General features: G+C 47.9%; 9 protein-coding genes and 1 non-coding gene across 10 annotated transcripts; 5 read left to right on the plus strand and 5 right to left on the minus strand.

Annotated features, from left to right (window-relative positions):
* Window positions 1-165: 165 nt before the first annotated feature.
* FOIG_14351 (uncharacterized protein) lies at window positions 166-1248 on the plus strand (the record flags this gene model as incomplete). The annotated part of the gene is made up of 1 exon (XM_031215576.1): window positions 166-1248. One exon carries the CDS (start codon window positions 166-168, stop codon window positions 1246-1248), a length of 1083 nt encoding a protein of 360 aa, XP_031054701.1.
* A 10-nt stretch (window positions 1249-1258) lies between these two features.
* On the minus strand, window positions 1259-3004 carry FOIG_14352 (uncharacterized protein). Its single transcript, XM_031215577.1, has 5 exons — window positions 2945-3004; window positions 2791-2878; window positions 2586-2741; window positions 2232-2535; window positions 1259-2179 (listed from the first exon to the last, which is right to left on the minus strand). Exons 1-5 carry the CDS (start codon window positions 2994-2996, stop codon window positions 1292-1294), a joined length of 1488 nt encoding a protein of 495 aa, XP_031054702.1. The 5' UTR covers window positions 2997-3004; the 3' UTR covers window positions 1259-1291.
* Window positions 3005-3100: 96 nt separating this feature from the next.
* Window positions 3101-4305, minus strand: FOIG_14353 (uncharacterized protein). The gene has a single exon (XM_031215578.1). It carries the CDS (start codon window positions 4165-4167, stop codon window positions 3283-3285), a length of 885 nt encoding a protein of 294 aa, XP_031054703.1. The 5' UTR covers window positions 4168-4305; the 3' UTR covers window positions 3101-3282.
* A 335-nt stretch (window positions 4306-4640) lies between these two features.
* Window positions 4641-6857, minus strand: FOIG_14354 (uncharacterized protein). Its single transcript, XM_031215579.1, has 7 exons — window positions 6806-6857; window positions 6467-6748; window positions 6033-6416; window positions 5917-5984; window positions 5363-5864; window positions 5139-5314; window positions 4641-5087 (listed from the first exon to the last, which is right to left on the minus strand). The coding sequence occupies exons 2-7, from the start codon at window positions 6731-6733 to the stop codon at window positions 4865-4867; spliced, it is 1620 nt and encodes a 539-aa protein (XP_031054704.1). The 5' UTR covers window positions 6734-6748; window positions 6806-6857; the 3' UTR covers window positions 4641-4864.
* A 547-nt stretch (window positions 6858-7404) lies between these two features.
* Window positions 7405-13042, plus strand: FOIG_14355 (uncharacterized protein). The gene is made up of 3 exons (XM_031215580.1): window positions 7405-7948; window positions 7999-9622; window positions 9670-13042. The coding sequence occupies exons 1-3, from the start codon at window positions 7554-7556 to the stop codon at window positions 12151-12153; spliced, it is 4503 nt and encodes a 1500-aa protein (XP_031054705.1). The 5' UTR covers window positions 7405-7553; the 3' UTR covers window positions 12154-13042.
* On the minus strand, window positions 12449-14275 carry FOIG_14356 (uncharacterized protein; the record flags this gene model as incomplete). The annotated part of the gene is made up of 8 exons (XM_031215581.1): window positions 12449-12589; window positions 12644-12656; window positions 12715-12877; window positions 12921-13134; window positions 13193-13432; window positions 13465-13813; window positions 13860-14203; window positions 14249-14275. The coding sequence occupies 8 exons, from the start codon at window positions 14273-14275 to the stop codon at window positions 12449-12451; spliced, it is 1491 nt and encodes a 496-aa protein (XP_031054706.1).
* Window positions 14276-14644: 369 nt separating this feature from the next.
* Window positions 14645-15380, plus strand: FOIG_14357 (uncharacterized protein; the record flags this gene model as incomplete). Its single annotated transcript, XM_031215582.1, has 3 exons — window positions 14645-14794; window positions 14844-15011; window positions 15063-15380. The coding sequence occupies 3 exons, from the start codon at window positions 14645-14647 to the stop codon at window positions 15378-15380; spliced, it is 636 nt and encodes a 211-aa protein (XP_031054707.1).
* A 241-nt stretch (window positions 15381-15621) lies between these two features.
* FOIG_14358 lies at window positions 15622-15737 on the plus strand. Its single transcript, XR_004093462.1, has one exon. It is a non-coding gene; the product is annotated as a 5S ribosomal RNA (ribosomal RNA).
* A 1001-nt stretch (window positions 15738-16738) lies between these two features.
* FOIG_14359 (uncharacterized protein) lies at window positions 16739-17622 on the plus strand. The gene is made up of 2 exons (XM_031215583.1): window positions 16739-17219; window positions 17281-17622. Exons 1-2 carry the CDS (start codon window positions 16778-16780, stop codon window positions 17394-17396), a joined length of 558 nt encoding a protein of 185 aa, XP_031054708.1. The 5' UTR covers window positions 16739-16777; the 3' UTR covers window positions 17397-17622.
* A 588-nt stretch (window positions 17623-18210) lies between these two features.
* On the minus strand, window positions 18211-18741 carry FOIG_14360 (uncharacterized protein; the record flags this gene model as incomplete). The annotated part of the gene is made up of 1 exon (XM_031215584.1): window positions 18211-18741. One exon carries the CDS (start codon window positions 18739-18741, stop codon window positions 18211-18213), a length of 531 nt encoding a protein of 176 aa, XP_031054709.1.
* Between the last annotated feature and the right edge of the window lie 294 nt (window positions 18742-19035).

Below are 19035 nucleotides of genomic sequence, written 5' to 3' on the forward strand. Positions count from 1 at the left end.
CCCCCCCCCTCCCCCCTTCTCTCTCCTGAACGCCAGTTTAGTGTCTCTTGTTCCATCATCACACAAACGTCGCATCTAACCTTATTACAGCTCCTCCGCCATTCTTACAGCAGCACCTGGCCTCCATTCGTAGCACTATACATTTAGCTATCAGCTTTTGCCATCATGGGCCAATCCATGTCAAATGACTTTGAGAGCTTCAACAAACTACCACCGGAGCTTTGCCTAATGATTTGGGAAGAAGCTCTTCCAAAGAAAAAAGACACACATGCAGCCTACAAGATTTTCCGCTCCGCCTTCTTACATGGTTTGCGGTTGGAAAAATCAGACGGCGCAGATGGACCTCTGCCCCTATTGGAGGCATGCTACGATGCTCGTGCTGTGGCAATGAAGAGCGGATCGTATATGACTGTCAAGAACAAGAAATATCGAGTATTCTGCGAAAGACTTCGAGGACTGTTCGAAAAGAGATACCATTCCGTTTGGGTTGACAATAGCTTCACAACTCTGCACGTACCGATCGCTGCACTGACGTGTGGACGCATCACCAATTTACCAAGCAACATCCAGGCTATTGCTTCCACGGTGCCTACAAGACAGGGACTCGAAGCCTTGCAAAAGTGCCTTACCCAAGATCCCGAGTACAAAGGTATCAAAACCGTATACCTTGGGATTGTTGGCATACCCATCCACTACAGCAAAGGCGACGATCCAGACTATTATCCCTGCACGGAATCAGACTCAGCCGTTGTCCCGCTTAACGACAAGAAGTTGATCACATATCTCGCATCAGCCTACAAATCCCATGCCTCTATGGCAATCGGTGATCCTGTGCTTCGTGAGGAGGGCTTCTATCGCAAAAGCGCACTGAGGTTCAAGAACAGCCTCGAGAAGGACTGGAAACATTACCATAGCTTGCGATCGAAATGGGACCCTGAGAACGGCATCAGGTTACTCCCGGCTGTTATATTTGGAAAAAAGACGAGAAAGGCAGTGCTGTGGAATAGCGGTCTTCTCGAGAGTCTTGCCCTTAAGATCAAGATCAGTCACCGCGAGGCCCAGGCTGACCTAGCGTGGATGGATGCGTTTGCCTATGAGAACGGACCTGGTAATGAAAACAACCTAAATGAGCTTCCGTTTCAAAGGGAGCGCCGAAGAGTGGCTCACAGGGAGAAGAATACAGTCCGAGAGTTGTATTATTCACCGCATGATTTTGAAGGGGAGAGACGATGGAATGTTCCTTCGTGAAGGAGTATAATGGTCTCACTTGTATATTTGACAAATTCTTTATCTAGATGAAGGACAAGAGATCCTTATGCGTGCTTTCAACCAACTCCCAACCATCATGTTCAGATTCAGACCCTTCTCTGCTCTTGTCGTGATCGTCCCTACCTGGCTCTGGGTACTTCCTCACATGTTCAATAGCCCATATAATATCTTTGCTCAAGACAGGAGGTATTCTGCCTTCCCCAGACAATGTTCCCAGGCCCGCGATCTGGAAGAACCCCTCCAACCACTTGAACGTCTCACCAGTCTCCCACTCTATCTCGTGAAACTTTCGTCCTTGCTGTCTACAAAGCTTCTCTCTGTCAAGTTCCCATTTCTTTTGTTCATCCTTTGGTGGAAGAGAAATAGAGTTTCTCCCGGAGAAGAGTCGTGCAAGTGCGATGGCTTGGTATTCGAAGCTTCGAAATGTCAAGACGCGAGGCATGCCGACGACTGCCAAGTTGGGAATATCCTGGAAGAAGGTATGCCAGTAGTTGTTGATAAGCTTTCTGTTCTTGTAGTCGAATAGTGGACGGCCGTTCACTTTGCTGTTCCAAAATGGATAAGATGGAAGATATCCTGTACAGTAAATGACGTGATCAATGTCTTTGAGTTCGCTGCCATCGTCGAACACGATTGTACCATCCAGTCGATACTCTTTGATAACTGTCTTCCACTCCATTCCGAGGGGAGGTTCATCGCCATCCAACCTCCCTCGCGATCGCCGTGACTGGTAGAGCGGTTGGTGAACAGACTGTAGAAGATCCACTGCTATATCATGACCAGAGGCCGAGTTTCCAATAACAAGGACTCTTTTGTTGGCGTATATCCAAGGTGATCGATAGAATTTGGAGTGTATCACTTTGCCAGGGAATTTCTCTGTGTATGCCTCCAAGCCTTGGACATTGGGAACCTAATCACGACTGTCATCAGGAAATTGCCTTGCCGGAGGTCAAAGTACTTACCCAGGGAATAGCATAGTGCCCGTTGGCGAGTATGACGGCGTCAAAGTCCTCCTGCCACCATACGTCGAGGTGACGTAGAGAGTCATATTTCCGCAACGTTAACCTCCACGGCTTCAGTCCTCCCTTAGTAGCAGCAGGTAGCTGGGAGACATCTTCTACTGTAGTGTTGAGAGACAAATACTCGTCAGTCTTTTGTGTGGAGAAATATGTTTCGATGTACTGGCGAGGAACATAATGGGGAACGAAAGGACCATAGGAGAACGGCTGATCCGAGAATGACATCGCGATTTGAGGCACATTAGTTCTTTTTCTTTTCAGCAACTTAGGATCCGAATGATCGAGTGAGTGACTTACGTGAGATTCTGATAGATTGGCGTATGGGCGTATCTCTCCTGCTGGTTTGGAGGCGTCACGGTTGGCAGGTTCTCTGGAATCGCCAGTGGCTTATCAATATCTGCTGGGAAACCACCAGGCTGTATAGGAGCGACTTGTGGATCGGCATCGTAAATCCTAATATGATGAGTCTAAGGTCTTTGCTTTCCGATTACTGTATCCTTACCAAGTACCCCCAGGTGTTTCTCTCCGTTCAAACACTCGAATACGGTCGAAGTAATTCTCTGCCTTCAGAGCTGCCGCGGAAATGGCGCCTATCAAAACAGGAATGATTAGTTCTTCCATAGGTCGTCAAGCGGGGTGAAAGCTTTAAGAATTACCGGCAGCTCCGGCTCCAACAACCGCAACAGACTTGATGTTATAGTCTCCCATAATGAATTTCCGAAATCGATAATATTATTATTTTAAGAAGTTTAAATATCCAGAGCCTATTTAACCGAAGCAACTATTGATCAAGTTCATATTCCTTATCGCAACACGCCATATGCCGAGATCATTCATCATATTCGTCATGTACAACATCTATGTCACCATCGCACATCACGTGAATCACCGCTCACAATGCGACGTCTGGCACGACATTAGATGACACATGGTCCGAACATATAAATTAAGAAAAGCACTATTAATTCCACCATCCTCCTCCCATTTCATCCGATCACTGAGGCTTAGGGGTCGACTTTGCCTCTTTCAGCTTTCTCTCCAACACGTCTATGCCACCAAGCTGTTTGACAGTCGAGTCGAAGGTACCCGTCGGAAATAGAGTGCCTAGGCGAGCCAAACCAGCACTACCGCCTCGAAAGATCAGATAAGGTGGTTTACGTTGACTCAAATCTTCAGCGACCTGTTTCGCCCAGGTCGTCGCATCAGGTTTGTTCATCCCTGCTTCATTGCCATTCATGGTAGATTCGATAGCCTCCTTGGCGATGTTGTATATCGAGTCCTTGGGAAGCTCAGCATCAGGTGAATTGTTGTGGAAAGTAGACTTGACACCACCTGTGAACAGGTTGATCGCCCGTATGCCAAAGGGCGCGAGTTCGACTCTCAAACTCTCAGTCACACTGGCTGCAGCAGCTTTGGATGCTGCATAAGTTCCTTGGAATGGGATACCAGCTCCGAGAAGGCCAGATGCGGAGGTGTTGTTGATAAGTAAAGCGCCGTGGGTAGACTTGAGAAGGAGAGGAAAAAAGGCTTGGGTGACTCTGATGATAGAGAAGACGTTGAGTTCGAAGAGTCCGTGACTCTTGGCGATGTCTACATGGATAATAGGCATGCTGTAGCCGGTGCCAGCATTGTTGAGTAACGCGTCCAGTGAGCCGCCAGTAATTTGCTTGACTCTCTCAACGGCTGCTGAGACGGATTCATCCGAGCCAACATCCATTTCGATGCATTCGAGGCCGGCTTCCTTGACCTTACTCAACTTCGCTAGGTTACGCCCGGAGGGGAAGACACGCCATCCACGATCTTTCATTGCCAGTGCCAGGGCAGAACCAAGACTGCCGTCCGAGCAGCCTGTTATCAAGATGGTGCGCTTGTCAGACATGGTAAAGTGTTTGTGTTACGCGATTCTCAAGTCAAGGGGTATTGGCAAAACAAAGAGAGAGTTGGTGATAAGTAGTGAAACTGGTGTAGCCGGCTGAATTTATTTATATAATACATTTCCTCCGAAGACTTTTATTGCCCTTCCCGCCATGTAATAGACTTCGACTGCGCACTCGCATAACACGGCCAACCAGTCTCACCGCTTCCAATGGTTGGTCATCATTCCTAAGTGTCAGCGATCTTTTTCACGCCTTGTGATTGGATCAATGAAGCCCGATGTTGCATTCGGGACATCACCATTCTCCGAACCTTTTTGCGTCGAATAATTGGGCAGATGACTTTGTGGGAATTTGTAGGGGAAACAGAAAAGGATATACAAACAACCCTAGGTCATTGGTTCAATTATATTGAAGCACATGGGTATAAACATCTAATCACTGGAGGTGGCGTTACTAGGAGCTCAATGCTTAGCGAAAAGGATAATCCAGAGTATACATAATTCAGAAGTCTTGAGTCTTTTATATGATCTATGGTGTATGTCCCAACTATCGAATTGATATCACGTCGTTACTTTCCACAACGCAGAGTTCCTCTCAATCATTATCGGGGTAATGGTTTCCCCGACTCTAGGGTGGCGGAGTTGCGGAGTTTTAGGCCAGCCGCCTCTAAGACAAGCCATGTAGACAACCAGCATCCAATCACTTTCTACCCATTGCGTGCTCAATCTCTTTGAGCGCAGCAAGTACCTTCTCATCATACTGCCTTCGTGCAACAATTTGCAGGTTGATAGGCATGTTGGCGTATTTCTCGGGGCTGTACAAGTCATAGTTGAACTTGTCGTCCTCATTCTTGGGGACATAGTTTAGATCCTTGGGGTCCTTCTCAGGATCGACTGTTGTTACTGGGAAGACTGCAGCGGGGCTGGAGCTCACTGTCAGCAGAATTTGGCGGAACATCACGAGGGCAACTTACTAGTCAAGCAGGTTCCAGTGTGAAGTGTAGCCCCAGTACCGTGATTGATCATGAGGTGCTGCTGCTCCAGGGAATGGCGGGCACAGAATCACATCAACCTCTCTTCCGTCGTTCTTGCTTGTGTATGACCAAGCGCGAGCATATGCTGCCCGGTAATCATCGCGCTTGGTGCACAGCTAGGAAGCAGTCAGTACTGTCCGACCAATCATGCCAAGTAAACTTACCTCCCAAAGCTCATGCATCGTCAAATCCTTCACGCTGGGTTGCTCCTGAATAATGAACTTTGTCAATGGAAGTACAGGCTCCCCAGCGGCCTCCATGAGCTCAAGAGCCTCCTTGCCTCCATCGGGCCAGTACAATGCTGATAGAATCTCCCATCCCTTCTTGTGATCCAAAGGCTCACAGTCCCAGTCTACAACTTCCATACCAGCTTTGCGACAAGCTTCCGCAACCTCCTTCAGAGCTCTTGTCATGGGAGGATGGGGCTGGACAACACCGTCCCACCACTGAACCGCAACCTTCAGAGGTCTGTCGAATTTGAAAGGAGTCCATGGCTTGGCTGTAAGGGAAGGATCAATGAGCCATGGCTTCTTTGACAAGGCAATTTCCATGAAGAGTTCGAGGGACTCGCGGTCAACCGTCATCGGTCCAGGTGTCGAGGAAACGGTCTCTTTGCCGACCATGATCGATCGCGCGCCCATGACTGAGATTCGCTTGAGAGTTGGCCTATTAGGGTTTAGCAAAGATACCTCTGAGCATGGCTACCACGATAACTCACTTGAAGGCATAGATTCCGTTGTGGGCAGCTGGGCAACGGACACTACCACCAATATCACCACCAACACCCTATTCAGGTCAGTCGAAAGCTCAGATCACAGACAAAATTACACTTACCAAGATGCTTCCACGGAAGCCGAGCAAAGCTCCCTCACCACCACTGCTGCCACCAGCCGTCAAATCACGGTTGTAAGGGTTGACTGTCCGCCCATAGATGTTGCTGATGGTCTCAAGATGCATGATAGTTTGAGGTTGAGTAGTCCGCACGTAGAAGACGCAGCCTTCGTCATACAAGTGGTCATAGAGAAGGTTGGAGCCGTGGGCTTTGCCAATCCATGCAACGAATGAGGCATGAGTTGAGACGTTATCCCCAACCATTCCGTGATGCTCCTTAGTGGAAATGGGAAGACCGAAGAGCTTCCCCTTAGGTTCCGGTAGCGAGTCGAGGTACTTGGCTCGCTCAATGGCTTGATCCCACATAAGTTCAACTAAACAGTTGGTCTACTCGAGTCGTTAGCATAGTGTCTGGGTGTAAGTGGGTCATGACTTACAGCAATCTGAGCGAGTGCCGCTCTCCGCAAGAATGCACGTGTCACCTCCTCAACCTTGATCTCTCGCTTACGGAGGACATCGAGCAACTCGATCACTGAATACTTTTCTGTGATCTCAATCTCACGTGCAGTCAAGACACCTTGAGGAAGGCTTTGAGAGCTAAGAGGAAGCTCATCGGGGATGCCCTGTAGCTTTGGTTCGACCTTGTCAAGGCCGATATCGCGCTGTTGTAAGGCAGCTGATACTGTTTCTTTATAAGTTGCCATGATGTTCAAGTTGATCTTATCAGTTGTTAGTGGTGTAGTTGATTAAGGGTGCTAGGAAAAAGGGGCACATACTATAGTCTGTAAGATTAAAGGAGAAGGATGAAAGAAAGAAGGGATAAGTTAAGAGAATGTCAACTGATTACATTCTCCAAGTCATTCAAGTCATGTGGGGTTGGGGTCAGTATCGCCCGTCGGCTTATCCTATGCCGCTATTGGCAGGCCGAGCCGACGATATCCAACCGCTAAACCCCGCATTTGAGCGCCCTTTCCATTGTCAACTTGTCATATCAAATGATAGCCCAAGTTACAGTGCATTCAGCAGATTAGACAACCTGGAATTGGTGGAGGCGTAAGATCCTCACGTGGGGGAGCACCGGGACCCGAGATTGCCGGCGATAAAGAAGCGACACGGCTCCGAGTTTATCGGGTCCCGTACAGTACTCGGGGCTTTGAAGAGCTCGGATAATCCTTCTAGAAAAGGAAATCGTTCCAACTTACGCCGGGTCAAATCACAACCTTCAAATATTTAATAGTATCAACAACTCCTTATGTCCATATCCATTATAGACATCACCCTTTCCCCATTGTTTGGCTGATGGTGCCTTTACCCTGCTGAAGTCAACCACGCAGTTCGCCGTCGGCCGATATATCCGCAGATCTCACTAAAGTCTCACCAAACGCCAGCCTCATCACGTGGACTTCATCCAAATGTTCAGCTGAAGGTCTAGGCCTACCGCCATGCAAGCCAAAATAGCTTCATCCCCGCACGGGGATCTTCGCCCAGCCGTGCCAAGAACTGACCCAAACATGAACATTCAAAATGGACGGTCTGAGTTCCGCCGTCAATATTATATCCATCATTGACACGTCTATCAAAGTGATAAAATGGTGCTACGACTATGCCGACGAGTTCAAGAACGAGAAGGAGGAGCGCAAAAGACTGCTTTCGGCTGTCTCTGGCCTCAAGTTAGTAGCTGAGAAGGTTAGGCAAATCATCAAGACACCCAGAGGAGAAAGGCTTGAAGCCTCACGAGAGCTTCAGAACACAACAGAAAATGGGAAGAAATCCATGAAAAACCTCGAGGACAAGCTTTGCAAGAGCGGCAAAGTTGCCAGAATTCTCTGGCCACTGAAGAAACAAGGTATTGAGGATGATATACAAGCGATTGAGAAGTGCACGCAGATTATCCACCAGGTACTCCAAATCGATATTGCGTAAGTGTATCCACCTAGAACTCCTCGCGACACATCTAATACATTGCTAGTGATATTTTGCTCGATGTAAACCTTCAAGCAAAACTCGCGCAACGCAAAGCAGCGATAGAAAGCCTGCCCCTGGCCGAAGGCGCGGCGTTCGACTCACAGGCTGAGCAGCATAATCCTGGCTGCTTGAAGAACACACGCGTGGCGCTCCTCGCTCAGATAGCAGCATGGATCGAAGATGAAAACGCAAAGACCATCTTCTGGTTGAATGGCATGGCTGGGACTGGCAAATCGACCATATCACGCACAGTCGCTGCATCAGCTCAGAGGAAGGATAAACTTGGAGCAACCTTCTTCTTCAAACAGGGTGAGACAGATCGCGGAAGCTTGACCAAGTTCTTCACCACTTTGGCTCGACATTTGGCTGCCAACCAGCCAGCGTATACAGCGCATCTGGTGGAAATGATCAGCAATGACACCGGTATCTTTGAGAAAACATCTCAAGTACAATTTAAACGCCTGATCATCGATCCAATAGTGGCAAGTGCCAAAAGCCTACCCGACAGTTGTACCATTACAATCGTTATCGATGCGCTGGATGAGTGCGAGAAAGCCGAGGATATCAAGCTCCTGGTCGATTTGCTCTCCCAAACTGCCATTATACAGAAACCCAAGATCCGTGTTCTCATTACAAGTCGTCCAGAGCTTCCTGTCCGTCTTGGGTTCTCTGCTGTTGAAGGAGCGTTTCAGAACTGCATTCTTCATCAGATGCCACAGAACGTGGTTGAGCAGGATATCGCCACCTACCTTCGGCATGATATGTCAAAGATCAGGAAAGAATGGAATGCCTCTGTGGCAGAAGACCGGAGGATAGATCCTAATTGGCCTGAGAGCAAGGACATCGGGATCCTGGCAAAGAGGGCCGCACCTCTGTTTATCTTTGCAGCTACTATGTGTCGCTTCGTTGGCGATCGGAAACTGGGTAGCCCTGATAAGCAATTGCTAAGGCTTCTTGCCCAGAACAATACGTCAGACACCTCAAGGATGGGCCTGGTCTATTCACCTGCTCTCAATCAACTCATTGCTGGCGCATCTGAGACTGAACGAAAGGATATCCTACGAAGGTTCTTCCGTATTATTGGGACAATCATCTGCCTTGCGAGCCCGTTATCGACTACATCTCTGTCGCGATTTCTCGGAACACCCCGCGATGAGATCGATCTCTTGTTAGACAATCTCCATTCTGTTCTCAGCATCCCTACGACACCCAATCGCCCTGTGCGCATGCTGCACCTTTCCTTCCGAGACTACCTCCTAGACCGCTCGAACCGTGTTCAGAACCCATTCTGGATCAGTGGAAAAGAGATGTCGCGGTATCTTACCAAGGTTTGCCTTGCAACTATGAAAATTCGTCTGAAGGTCGACATATGCGGAGTACGCTCTCCGGAAACCAAGCCAGCCAACATAACTCGGAAACAAGTAACTACTTGCTTGCCACCGGAAGTGCAATATGCATGCCTTTACTGGAGTCTTCACCTACAGCTTGCGGGGCTGAATGATGATATCATATCGAGCCTAGAAGACTTTTTCAAGAACCGCCTCCTTATGTGGATGGAAGCCTTGATCTTGATGGGTCGGGCATGGCAGATCTCGGGTCTTCTGAAAGGCGTTAAAACAGTTCTTCAGGTATTTGGGACTCATGTTAGACGGCGGCAAACACTGACTGGAAGCAGAAAATGCCAAATGACTCCCTGGCAGGCTTCGTTCCTGATGCCCTCCGGTTCCTCCAAGCCAACATCTCGGTAATAAGTTCAAACCCACTGCAGATCTACTGTGGATTAGTATTCAACCCCGAGAACAGTGTGATCAGGAAGGCAGTCATATCTCAAGTGCCGAAATGGATAACAAGTAAGCCCTCCGTAGCTGCTGATTGGAATTCATGTCTTCAGGTTCTCGAAGGGCACAAAGAACTTGTGAACGCAGTAGCTTTCAGCCCAGATTCCAAGCTCCTCATATCGACGTCGAACGACAGATCAATCCGAGCATGGCATTGGGATACGGGAGAGTGCATTCACGAGTTCAAAGATCAGCAGAATCCTATCTGTTCGTCTGCGATGTCGCCAGATGGCAGAACTGTTGCAACAGCATCTAACAGTGGCGTTATTTGCATCTGGAGCCTGACAACAGGTTCATGCTTGGCTACTCTCGGTGCCGAGTTTTCCGACACCATAAGCTCTATAGCATTCTCACCTAATTCAAAATCTATATACACCCTGTCTAGCGATATGGGTGTACGATGCTGGGATGTAGGGACCAAGAGGTGCACTTATGAACTGCCCCCGCGCCCAGGGGCTGTGGGTACAGCAGTGTTCTCCCCTGACTTGAAGTCCATTGCGTTTTGGAGCAGGGACAACAAAGTCGAACTTCGCGATGTTAACACCGGGAAGTCTATCATTGAGCTCACTGGGTACCAGAGACGCGTCAAGGAAGTTACTTTCTCCCCCAACTCGAAGTACATTGCCGTCCTCTCTGACCATTCGACCTTCAGAATATGGGACCGTGACGCTCCTCAGAAATGCCTACACCAGTTCTCTGGCCACAAAAAGAGAATAAAGATGCTTACTTTCTCTCCTAACTCGAAAGCTATCGCATCTGGATCAGAAGACAACAGTGTTCGAGTCTGGGATATAGTCAAGGGTATCTCCCTTGCTGAGTCGTTTGGGTTCGGTGATGGCATTGAGAGACTTCTCTTCTCGCCTGATTCGAAGTTCCTGACTTCAGCTTCAATGGACTGCACCATGGTAACTTGGAACTGGGCTACGGATGAGTCTGTTGGAATCCTGCAAGGTCACTCGGGACTTGTGACTTCGATGTTGTTCTCGCCTGACTCATCAGTCTTGGCTTCGTTCTCCGTGGATCAAACTATCAGGATATGGGATTGGAAGAAGGGAGTCGATGAGTCAAACCTTCATCATGATTTCGGAAAGGTAGTTTCTCTGCGAATCTCGCCTGATGGAACGCGGGTTGCAACTCTGAGTGCAGACAAGAAGGTTCGTGTCTGGAGCACGGCGACTAGTGTTTGTCTGCAAGAGCTCGACTGGGGAAAGTATCTTTACCCTGAGTATCCGTTGCTAGGTTCACCAATCCCATTCTTTTCTCATGATTCCGCTATGGTCGGCCTGAGTCCAGTACCCCAGACATCTCGAATATGGAACATTGAGAATGGTGAAGAGGTTCTGGCTATGGATGCATGCCATCCTGCGCAAAAGGTCTATTTGTTTCCCTCTTCCGACTCCCAGAGAGTTGCAGTCGTCCCCCAAGGGAAAGAAGCCTTCTGTATCTGGCATATGAAGGAGGGGAAGTTCGTACTCACACAGGCGCTATCGACCCCAGGGTACGAGGCTTTCAAGATATTGTTCACGCCGGACCTGAAGATCGTGATCGCCTCCTTGCTCGATGTTCATGAGACAGAAACATGTGTCTGGGCTTGGGATTTGACGACTGCGAAGCGTCTTTGGACAAAGTCACTCCCTGGTTTTGGTATGCGTGTTGATAAGTCACCACTTGCTATGTCCATTGATGGCTTCTGTACAGCAGCCATTCTAGGAGAGACTCTTCAAATTTGGCAAACAGAAACAGGTAACATACTGAGGGAGATCTCCATCCCCAGAGTTACTGGAAGTGTTTGTTCGGAACTGAGCCTCACCCGTCACCTTGTAGGGCTTTTGTTCTCTGGAGACGTCCATATTTGGGAATGGCAAAGCAAAAAGTGTACTCACGAGATCTCGGGACTAGGAGCCGGATCACGTAACTTTCGCATTCTCGGCATTGGTGAATCTATACAAACAAACTTGGGAGAAGCTCCACTCCCTGCAGAATGGAGCTGGGGCCGCTCTGCTGTTGAAATGCCATTTTATCCAGAGCTGTCTTTTGATATCAAGACATGCTGGGTTCAATACCGTGGGAAGGATCTTCTCAGATTGCCTGCTGAATGTCGGGATAGTATTTATGAGGTACATGGGTTCACGCTGGCAGTAGGATGTCAGACAGGAAGGGTCCTGATCATTGGGCTTAACAAGGCGGAACTCGAGAAGTCTATTGGAACACCAAAGCAAGAACCACCGCCACAAAAGATTCGAGAGTATGGTGCCTACCGTGCTTTCGGGTCACGCCCAACTAGCCCTACAGATTCTTGGAGTGATGGATGGAGTTCTTGAATGGGCAAGTTCCAGGTGTTCAGTTATCATAGAAGATGTCATTATTCTAAGATTGCCTGGTTATTGGTATATGCATATAGCCGTCTCCTGAACGACAGGCCACTTCCTCAAAACAGGACAAACCAACATCTCAAGCTTCATTTCACCAAGTAGAGAAACGATTGTCTATTGAAGAACATCAGAACTTTGCTCAAGGTCAGTCATTGGAAGTCGCATGTCTTCTAGAGTGCTAAAACTCGCTTCCTCTGGCGAGCGGCTTTACCAAAAGACTCTGGTCTGCTTCAGTTCGTATACCCTACTGAGCACCTCTCTTAGAGTTCTCAACGACAGAAGATATGGCCGCGGCAATCTCAGGGGAGACAGAAGGTAGCGTCTGCTTCTTCTCATTGGTCTCAGACACCCTGGTGCCCATGTTCCTTATGGTCTTCGATTGTCCCTGTAGGAATGTCAGCTTCATGGAAGGGCGCAGGAATTTCATCTTGCTCCTTACATCTTTCGCTTTCCTCGAAATTTCATCAGTTGCCCTCCTAGAAAATTCTTGTGTCTCATTTGCTTTCCTACTGATCATTCTCGGATCCATCCCCATGCCACCAAAAGATGAGAGTTCTTCGACTATACGCAGCATTGGGAAAATACTCATTGGCGACATCCGGACCCACATTGAAGCATAGTCGGCAAAGGTCGAGAAGTAGGATCGGATGATGGTAGTGCTGTTGAAGATACACTAGATGAACAGTTAGCAGGGTTCGTGACATATGAAGGTCAACTTAAACTTCGTTGGAAGTCCAGCATGGAATACGGCCCAATTTTGTCCCCATCATTGCCGGCCTTGATGGTATCAACATATGGGTTGACATATTTTTCCATGACAAATCGAACGGCGACCGAGATGGCGTTGAAGAATCGCACGAGGTTCACAATCTCGGTCTTGATCTTCAACATCGTCGCAATCGCCTGGACCAGGATTCCCATGATCGCGTTCTAAGATTATCTTTTAGCCAACAGCTCACATACCGGTATCGCCTAGTCAAATGCATACCATTTCCGGGGCAGAGTTCTTGAGACTCTCCATCTTGGCGTTGACATGATCCAGTCTTTCTTGCTGCTCAACCAGAATTCCAGTGGAGTTTTGGTAGGTCTCTCGGGTGGCAGCCAGTGCTTCAGACGCTGCGTGTAGCCTTGTCTTGGCGGATTCGACGACTGCCTGGGCTTGGGCGGTCTTGGCTTGAACCTGTACTGTTTCAATATCCATAGTACCGCGCTGGCTTGGCACAGTGCTCTATTCGACTGTCAGTAATTGCCAATGGAGACTTGGTTAGGGAGACGTACCCCATTCGCAATTGACCCCAAGAAAGACTTGTACTGTTGACTAGACTCTGAACCAGATGCAAGAGCGCCAAAAGACTTTTGCGAATGGGCAAGCATCTTCGCTGCGAAAGTCGCAGCCTGGCCAGCCCTGTCCCAAGCAATACCATCGGTGGTGCCAACAAATGCAGTGCTGAGTAGCTCCCAGTAGATCAAGTCACGCATGACCTGGCTGTAGGCAGGATCATCTGCATCCTTGGGCTTACTTGCGCTTGGAGTAGGCATGGCTTGGTTCAGAGCGGTGGCCAAGCTGTCTGCCAGCTTTTCGACAACCTGCCGACCAACGATATCCCAACTGAATACGTTAGCTCAAGTCTTTCAAGGTTGGACGCCCGCAGTACTCACTCCTTGGGGAACCCATCAGAAGCTCTTTTGAATGCCTCATTCGCTGCTTCCAAGGATTTCTCCAACTGATTAGTGAAAATCTGCTGCTGGTAGTCGATTGACGCCCAGCAACAGCTAATTCGATGTCCTTCAAGACTTGCTGGTCTTCTGAAGTTGGTTCCGCTGCGACACAGGCCCGATGGAGCTCGCAAGCATGGTTAATCCAGTCTCTATACTTGCCGTCAATCTCCTTGGAGGAATTCAAGCAGTCCAGAGATGCATAATTCCGAGACTCCATCTCCCGTCCAACCAGCCTTCTAGCACCTTCTAAGTCAGAAAGTGTTTCAAGGACATTTTCAAACTAGGAAAGTCAGAAAGACGAATCAACAATAGTATTCGCACTTACTCTCCCATAGACTGTCTCAGAAAGCATATTGATCTTGCTTATCTGTTTTTCGGTCTCCATAAAGGCAAATCAACCCAGGTCGACACACTTCGAGAGGTTGGTGTGGAGCTTGACTCCGGCAAAGTCACTGGACCGAGTTAGGTTTCGTCCTATGACTTCTACTATCAGAATATGACAAATACCTTAAGTACTTGAACCCTTCTTTGGGTGGTGCAAAGGTGGTGTTGGCCTTCTGAGAGCCAGTAGCGACAGCACAAGCACCGAGAGCATTCAGCGCCACTGGAGCTGGCGTGAGAATATTTTCCCATCGGTATTGGGACGACAGAGAGGCTTTTCACTCTCCAGACATGCGACGGACTACATCGAAGTCCTCTCTCCTCGTTAGAGCAAACTAAAATGGATTGGGAGAATGGCCGTCGTCAAACTGAGCAATATCAACAAGATGTTGAAAGATATTCTCGCCAGATGGAGGATGCTTCTAATGCTCTCCGTCAAGCACACGATGACGTGCCTGATATCGGTAACCAGATTGGGGGGATGTTCTCGGTAAGATTGATCAATCTGCGAAGCAAGCTAGCACTGATGCAAGTTGCAGTTTTTAGGGCCTGCTTCGGGTGAGATGGAAAACCACCAGCGGAGAATTGAAGGAGCGAGAGACAGAGTGAATGCTGCGCAGTACCAACTGCAGAATGCTCATAGCGCTCTCATGCAGGTTGTGAACCAGCAGAACGAACTCAACACCAGACGTGCCGCTGTTGAGCAAGTGGCATAGCAACTTCCGGTCCCCCAGGCAACAACTGATGCGCTCAACAAGCAATCCGCTGCACTACTGGCTGGATTCACTGAGCTTAGGGAGAAAGCAACACAGTTGACACTCCTCATGAACGATATGAAGAATGGAGCCAGAGACACGGGTGCCCAATCATGGGATAAGGATAGGCTTGCTGAGGTCATTCTCAGACTTTGCCAGATGGCACTTATTGATGGTCGTGTTTGCAACGAAGTCGAGACCATCACTAATGAGATTTCTAGTGGATACTCTGGCCAGACTGTGCCAGGTAGTGTTGTCGACCTCTTGGCTAAAGTTGGACAGCTTGCTAGGGATGTAGCTCAGAAGTCTATCACTGGGTAGCGAGTGATGGAAGACATGTATAGTAATCGTGTCGTTACTCAGCTTTTGAATAATTACAAGGATAATATCTATCTATAGCATCTATACAAGTCCATTTGATCACCCATAGAGCGGCCCGCTCCACAAGCGCATCCAGAACCATGATCTTGACTAGGAAGCAATGGAGAGGGGCTAAGCGCCAATGTTGAGATAAGCTGGAGGTGTAAGCTATAATCTTGTTTGGTTGCCATCCATAGCACATACGACCATACCTGCAGGAAAATACGGGATCCCGTCCGCTCTCCCATAGTCAAGCCTGTAAGGGGCGGATCAGTAGTTGGGTCGGTGACGACCAGCGAATCCCCGCTGTTGTATGTTTTGCATTTTTGCCGAATCTCTCTAACAACAGCGTTACACTTTGCTTTTTTATCACCTATTGTGATATGTATAGTCTCGGCTCAGTGGTTGGTTATCCCGGCTGGCTGAACAAGATGCGGACACAGAGTAGTGTTTGCAATTGCCGCTTTTGCTGTGCCGCAAGCCTTTGAGGAGGGTTTGTATTATAGAAAAGGAAGAGCAGGTTCTTTGCTATCCGCATTAGTCTAGCTTCCTGGGTTAATTTTCGCATCGCAATTCGTCACATAGTTGAAGGGGAAGGAATACCATGCTCCTAGTCATAGGCAGCCTGGTTTATTCAAAAGTCCTTAACTTTAGCGAAGCTCAGTGACCCAAATTTGCACAGATAGTAATATGCATTAAGACATTCCTCGGGCATTTAGACCCCATCGACAATATCTAGAGATGAAATATTAATATGGAACTCATATCGAACCCTGCGATGCAGGCAATGCATAGGTTCACAGTATTGCGTAATACAGCGGTGGAAGCAAATGTCCTTGGACTCCTTGCTTTGGGTGAAGTTCGTATATAGCACGGTTCTACTTGCTTTCGTCATGATCTGACGAATTAGATTCTAATTTCATGCTCAACCAACAGCACCTTGCATAATGTAACTTAGAGCCCATTCCTCTGTTCCCAACAAGTCATTTCAACCCCTTTCAATATTCCGGTCATGAAAACAGCCTATACAATGGTAATATAAAGTTGATCATGGTAATAACTGATCTATCACTCAACCTTCATACTCTATGCGTGTGCATGGTGTTATGGCTGTTGGTAGCAAAGATAGTTGAAAAGTACCGATGGGGCCGAGATAACCGTGCCGTAGTATCCGAATTCACAACCAACACGAACAAAATCAGCTCAGATATGCAACTAACCAGTCGCTGCCTAAATCGAGATCTACGCCTGAATCATTCTTAACAAGCTCAAGTGTTCACGTTCCAAGCATTCTCTCGACAGAACCGTCCAGAGTTTATGCGCATTGTTTCTTCGAGCAACTCAAGTCTATAAACAAAATGGTATTGATCTTCCTTAAAGCCTTCTTAGTCCTGGCCTTTGGCAGCAGCTTGGGCTCGACCGACACCTTCAAGTATGGCGACAGGGACGGCAACCTATTCCTCGATGTTTCGATATCCGAAGCTCAAAGCGATCGCCCCGAATGGGGACTCGTCGAGCCTTGGACGAGTGACTATATTGTAGCTCTTCAAGAGAACAGATACGGCGACGCGATATGGGCACGCTATCAAATGTTCGGCGGTACTTCGAATGGCACCTATCTAGAATATCCGCAATGGACAGTCCGCGAAGCGATCGAGGAGGACGCTATTGGATACCGACTTCATGCACGAGATAACTGGAAATACGCCATGACTATCTATGCCAAGTCAAGTAGGAATATACAGAGTGATATACTTGACCTTATGTTTGATGTCGACCGCAGGAGCTACTATCGACTATGTAAGTTCGCAAAACTTCTCAGATTCTCATTCGATACGTCTTCAGCTAACAAGATGTATAGTTAGAGACCAGGCTCGGTTGCATAAACGTTTTCAACAAAGTGAACACGTCCTTCCAGATTGCGACTGCAAGGAGACTGCTCGGAACGCAGTTGACTCTGTTGTGGAGCTTAAGTAGTCGGTTTGATCCACCTTTGCTTCGAGATGTGAAGCATCATGAGGGAACTTGTAAATTCACGTTTCGGCTTTTCTGTTAAGATATCGCTCTCTACCATGCTTCAACGATTACGGGACTCTATGTATGCATCTCCAAACCAGTCTGGCAGCTTGGTCGAGCAGTTACTTAGATACAAATTGACGGCACTCACACGAGTTCTCTGTTTGTGCTCTCAGCTCGTTCATTTAATAACTTACTCCGTTTCGAAGTGCTCCACGTTTTGACAGGTCTCAGGCTATACATCAGTATCTAGACTTACCGGGTATAACATGACTCGAGTACTATTGATCAATCTTTGGAGACTTCAGTATAAAAGACAAATTCCCAGACTCTACCTGTCTTTATTTAGAATTAATCTGGTGACATTGAAGCCGAGCTCGTCTGAAGATATGGTGCCATCCGACTCCATGCAGCGCATATGACTGCTACTTCAGGCAAGGTTCCAGAATTGCTAGATTTTGTCTTCCGATACCGACCTGTTGGTCACATCATCCAAGGCAGGGGCTGTGATTATCCGGATATCTTATCAGAAACAACCCACGCGGCCATTCAACAAATCTCATTCGTTGGATCTGTTGCCAATTCAAAGTGTCAACCTCCCATTTTGCCAAAATTGGACATCTCAGATTTTACGATACAACGACAATTCACATCCAAGCCAACAAGCCAACAGTTTCATAGCTTATATTGTACATTCTCTTTGATTTTTATTATGAGAAGCTAATACGCCGTTGCACAAATGTCTAAAATCAATGACGTCCTCTTTCTTCAAACCTTAAAAGGTCGGATCCTCCTCCTTGATGGGCTTCAAATCGCCCTGACCCTTGAACACCTCCAGAATCTTAGCCTGCTCCGTCAAAATGAATCTATCGGTTTGTTTTCCAATGTTTGCCAACTCCTTCCACCTATTGAAATCGGTTGGGTTTCTCTTATCGCCATGCGCCTCCTCAGCATGTTCCCAATGGCCCTTTGAGAAGCCCAACATGCCGCTGATTGTCTTGTTTGTGATGTCGTAAACAAGAGATACAATAGTTCCAGTCTCTTCGAGCCAGTTGATCTGCCATAGCTCTCCTGGTCGAACGCATTGGTATGCTACAGTTTGGTAGTTGATACGGCCAGCCATTGGGCCGCCGTGGATGGCGTAGACGACTCGATCGTCGGAGAAGAACCAGATTTCATAACGCCATTTCTCTGGGTTTCCTTCAGCGTCTGTGGCGTCATAGTCGTAGATAAGATGAGTGTTGAGGATGTCCTTCTCAAAGGTTGGGTGAAGGGGCGTGTTTGTTTGATAGCGTGGCAGAGACATGACGAGTATTAAAGGCTTTTGATACAAATTCGAATATTTCTGGAGTAATTACAGGAGACAATATGAGACATCTCTAGACCGCTGCCAAGTATTTATACTCTGCGAGATCGCCTCGCTTAAGTGGCTCGATCTCTTGGTTCGACGGAATGCAATCGTAACATCATCCATCCTCTCGGGAAACGCGGACAGTAAGTTCCCACTAAAAGTGCCAAGCGGATCAATAGGGAGCAAGGATCAGTTTGCTAACGTGTATATCCGAGAATCGATCTCAAGACGAGATCCATTATAAACTCA

This window comes from Fusarium odoratissimum, assembly GCF_000260195.1.
Source record: "Fusarium odoratissimum NRRL 54006 unplaced genomic scaffold supercont1.40, whole genome shotgun sequence".
In the NCBI taxonomy this organism is placed as follows: Eukaryota; Fungi; Ascomycota; class Sordariomycetes; order Hypocreales; family Nectriaceae; genus Fusarium; species Fusarium odoratissimum.

Coding starts and splice junctions, on each gene's coding strand:
- FOIG_14352 (XM_031215577.1), bottom strand. CDS start 2,996: ATGGGAGACTATAACATCAAGTCTGTTGCGGTTGTTGGAGCCGGAGCT. Junction 2,742..2,790: donor GAAACACCTGGGGGTACTTG/GTAAGGATACAG, acceptor TCATCATATTAG/GATTTACGATGCCGATCCAC. Junction 2,536..2,585: donor CCAATCTATCAGAATCTCAC/GTAAGTCACTCA, acceptor GAAAAGAAAAAG/AACTAATGTGCCTCAAATCG.
- FOIG_14353 (XM_031215578.1), bottom strand. CDS start 4,167: ATGTCTGACAAGCGCACCATCTTGATAACAGGCTGCTCGGACGGCAGT.
- FOIG_14354 (XM_031215579.1), bottom strand. CDS start 6,733: ATGGCAACTTATAAAGAAACAGTATCAGCTGCCTTACAACAGCGCGAT. Junction 6,417..6,466: donor CGGCACTCGCTCAGATTGCT/GTAAGTCATGAC, acceptor CGACTCGAGTAG/ACCAACTGTTTAGTTGAACT. Junction 5,865..5,916: donor AACGGAATCTATGCCTTCAA/GTGAGTTATCGT, acceptor AAACCCTAATAG/GCCAACTCTCAAGCGAATCT.
- FOIG_14355 (XM_031215580.1), top strand. CDS start 7,554: ATGGACGGTCTGAGTTCCGCCGTCAATATTATATCCATCATTGACACG. Junction 7,949..7,998: donor GTACTCCAAATCGATATTGC/GTAAGTGTATCC, acceptor ATACATTGCTAG/TGATATTTTGCTCGATGTAA. Junction 9,623..9,669: donor GCGTTAAAACAGTTCTTCAG/GTATTTGGGACT, acceptor GACTGGAAGCAG/AAAATGCCAAATGACTCCCT.
- FOIG_14359 (XM_031215583.1), top strand. CDS start 16,778: ATGGTATTGATCTTCCTTAAAGCCTTCTTAGTCCTGGCCTTTGGCAGC. Junction 17,220..17,280: donor CAGGAGCTACTATCGACTAT/GTAAGTTCGCAA, acceptor CAAGATGTATAG/TTAGAGACCAGGCTCGGTTG.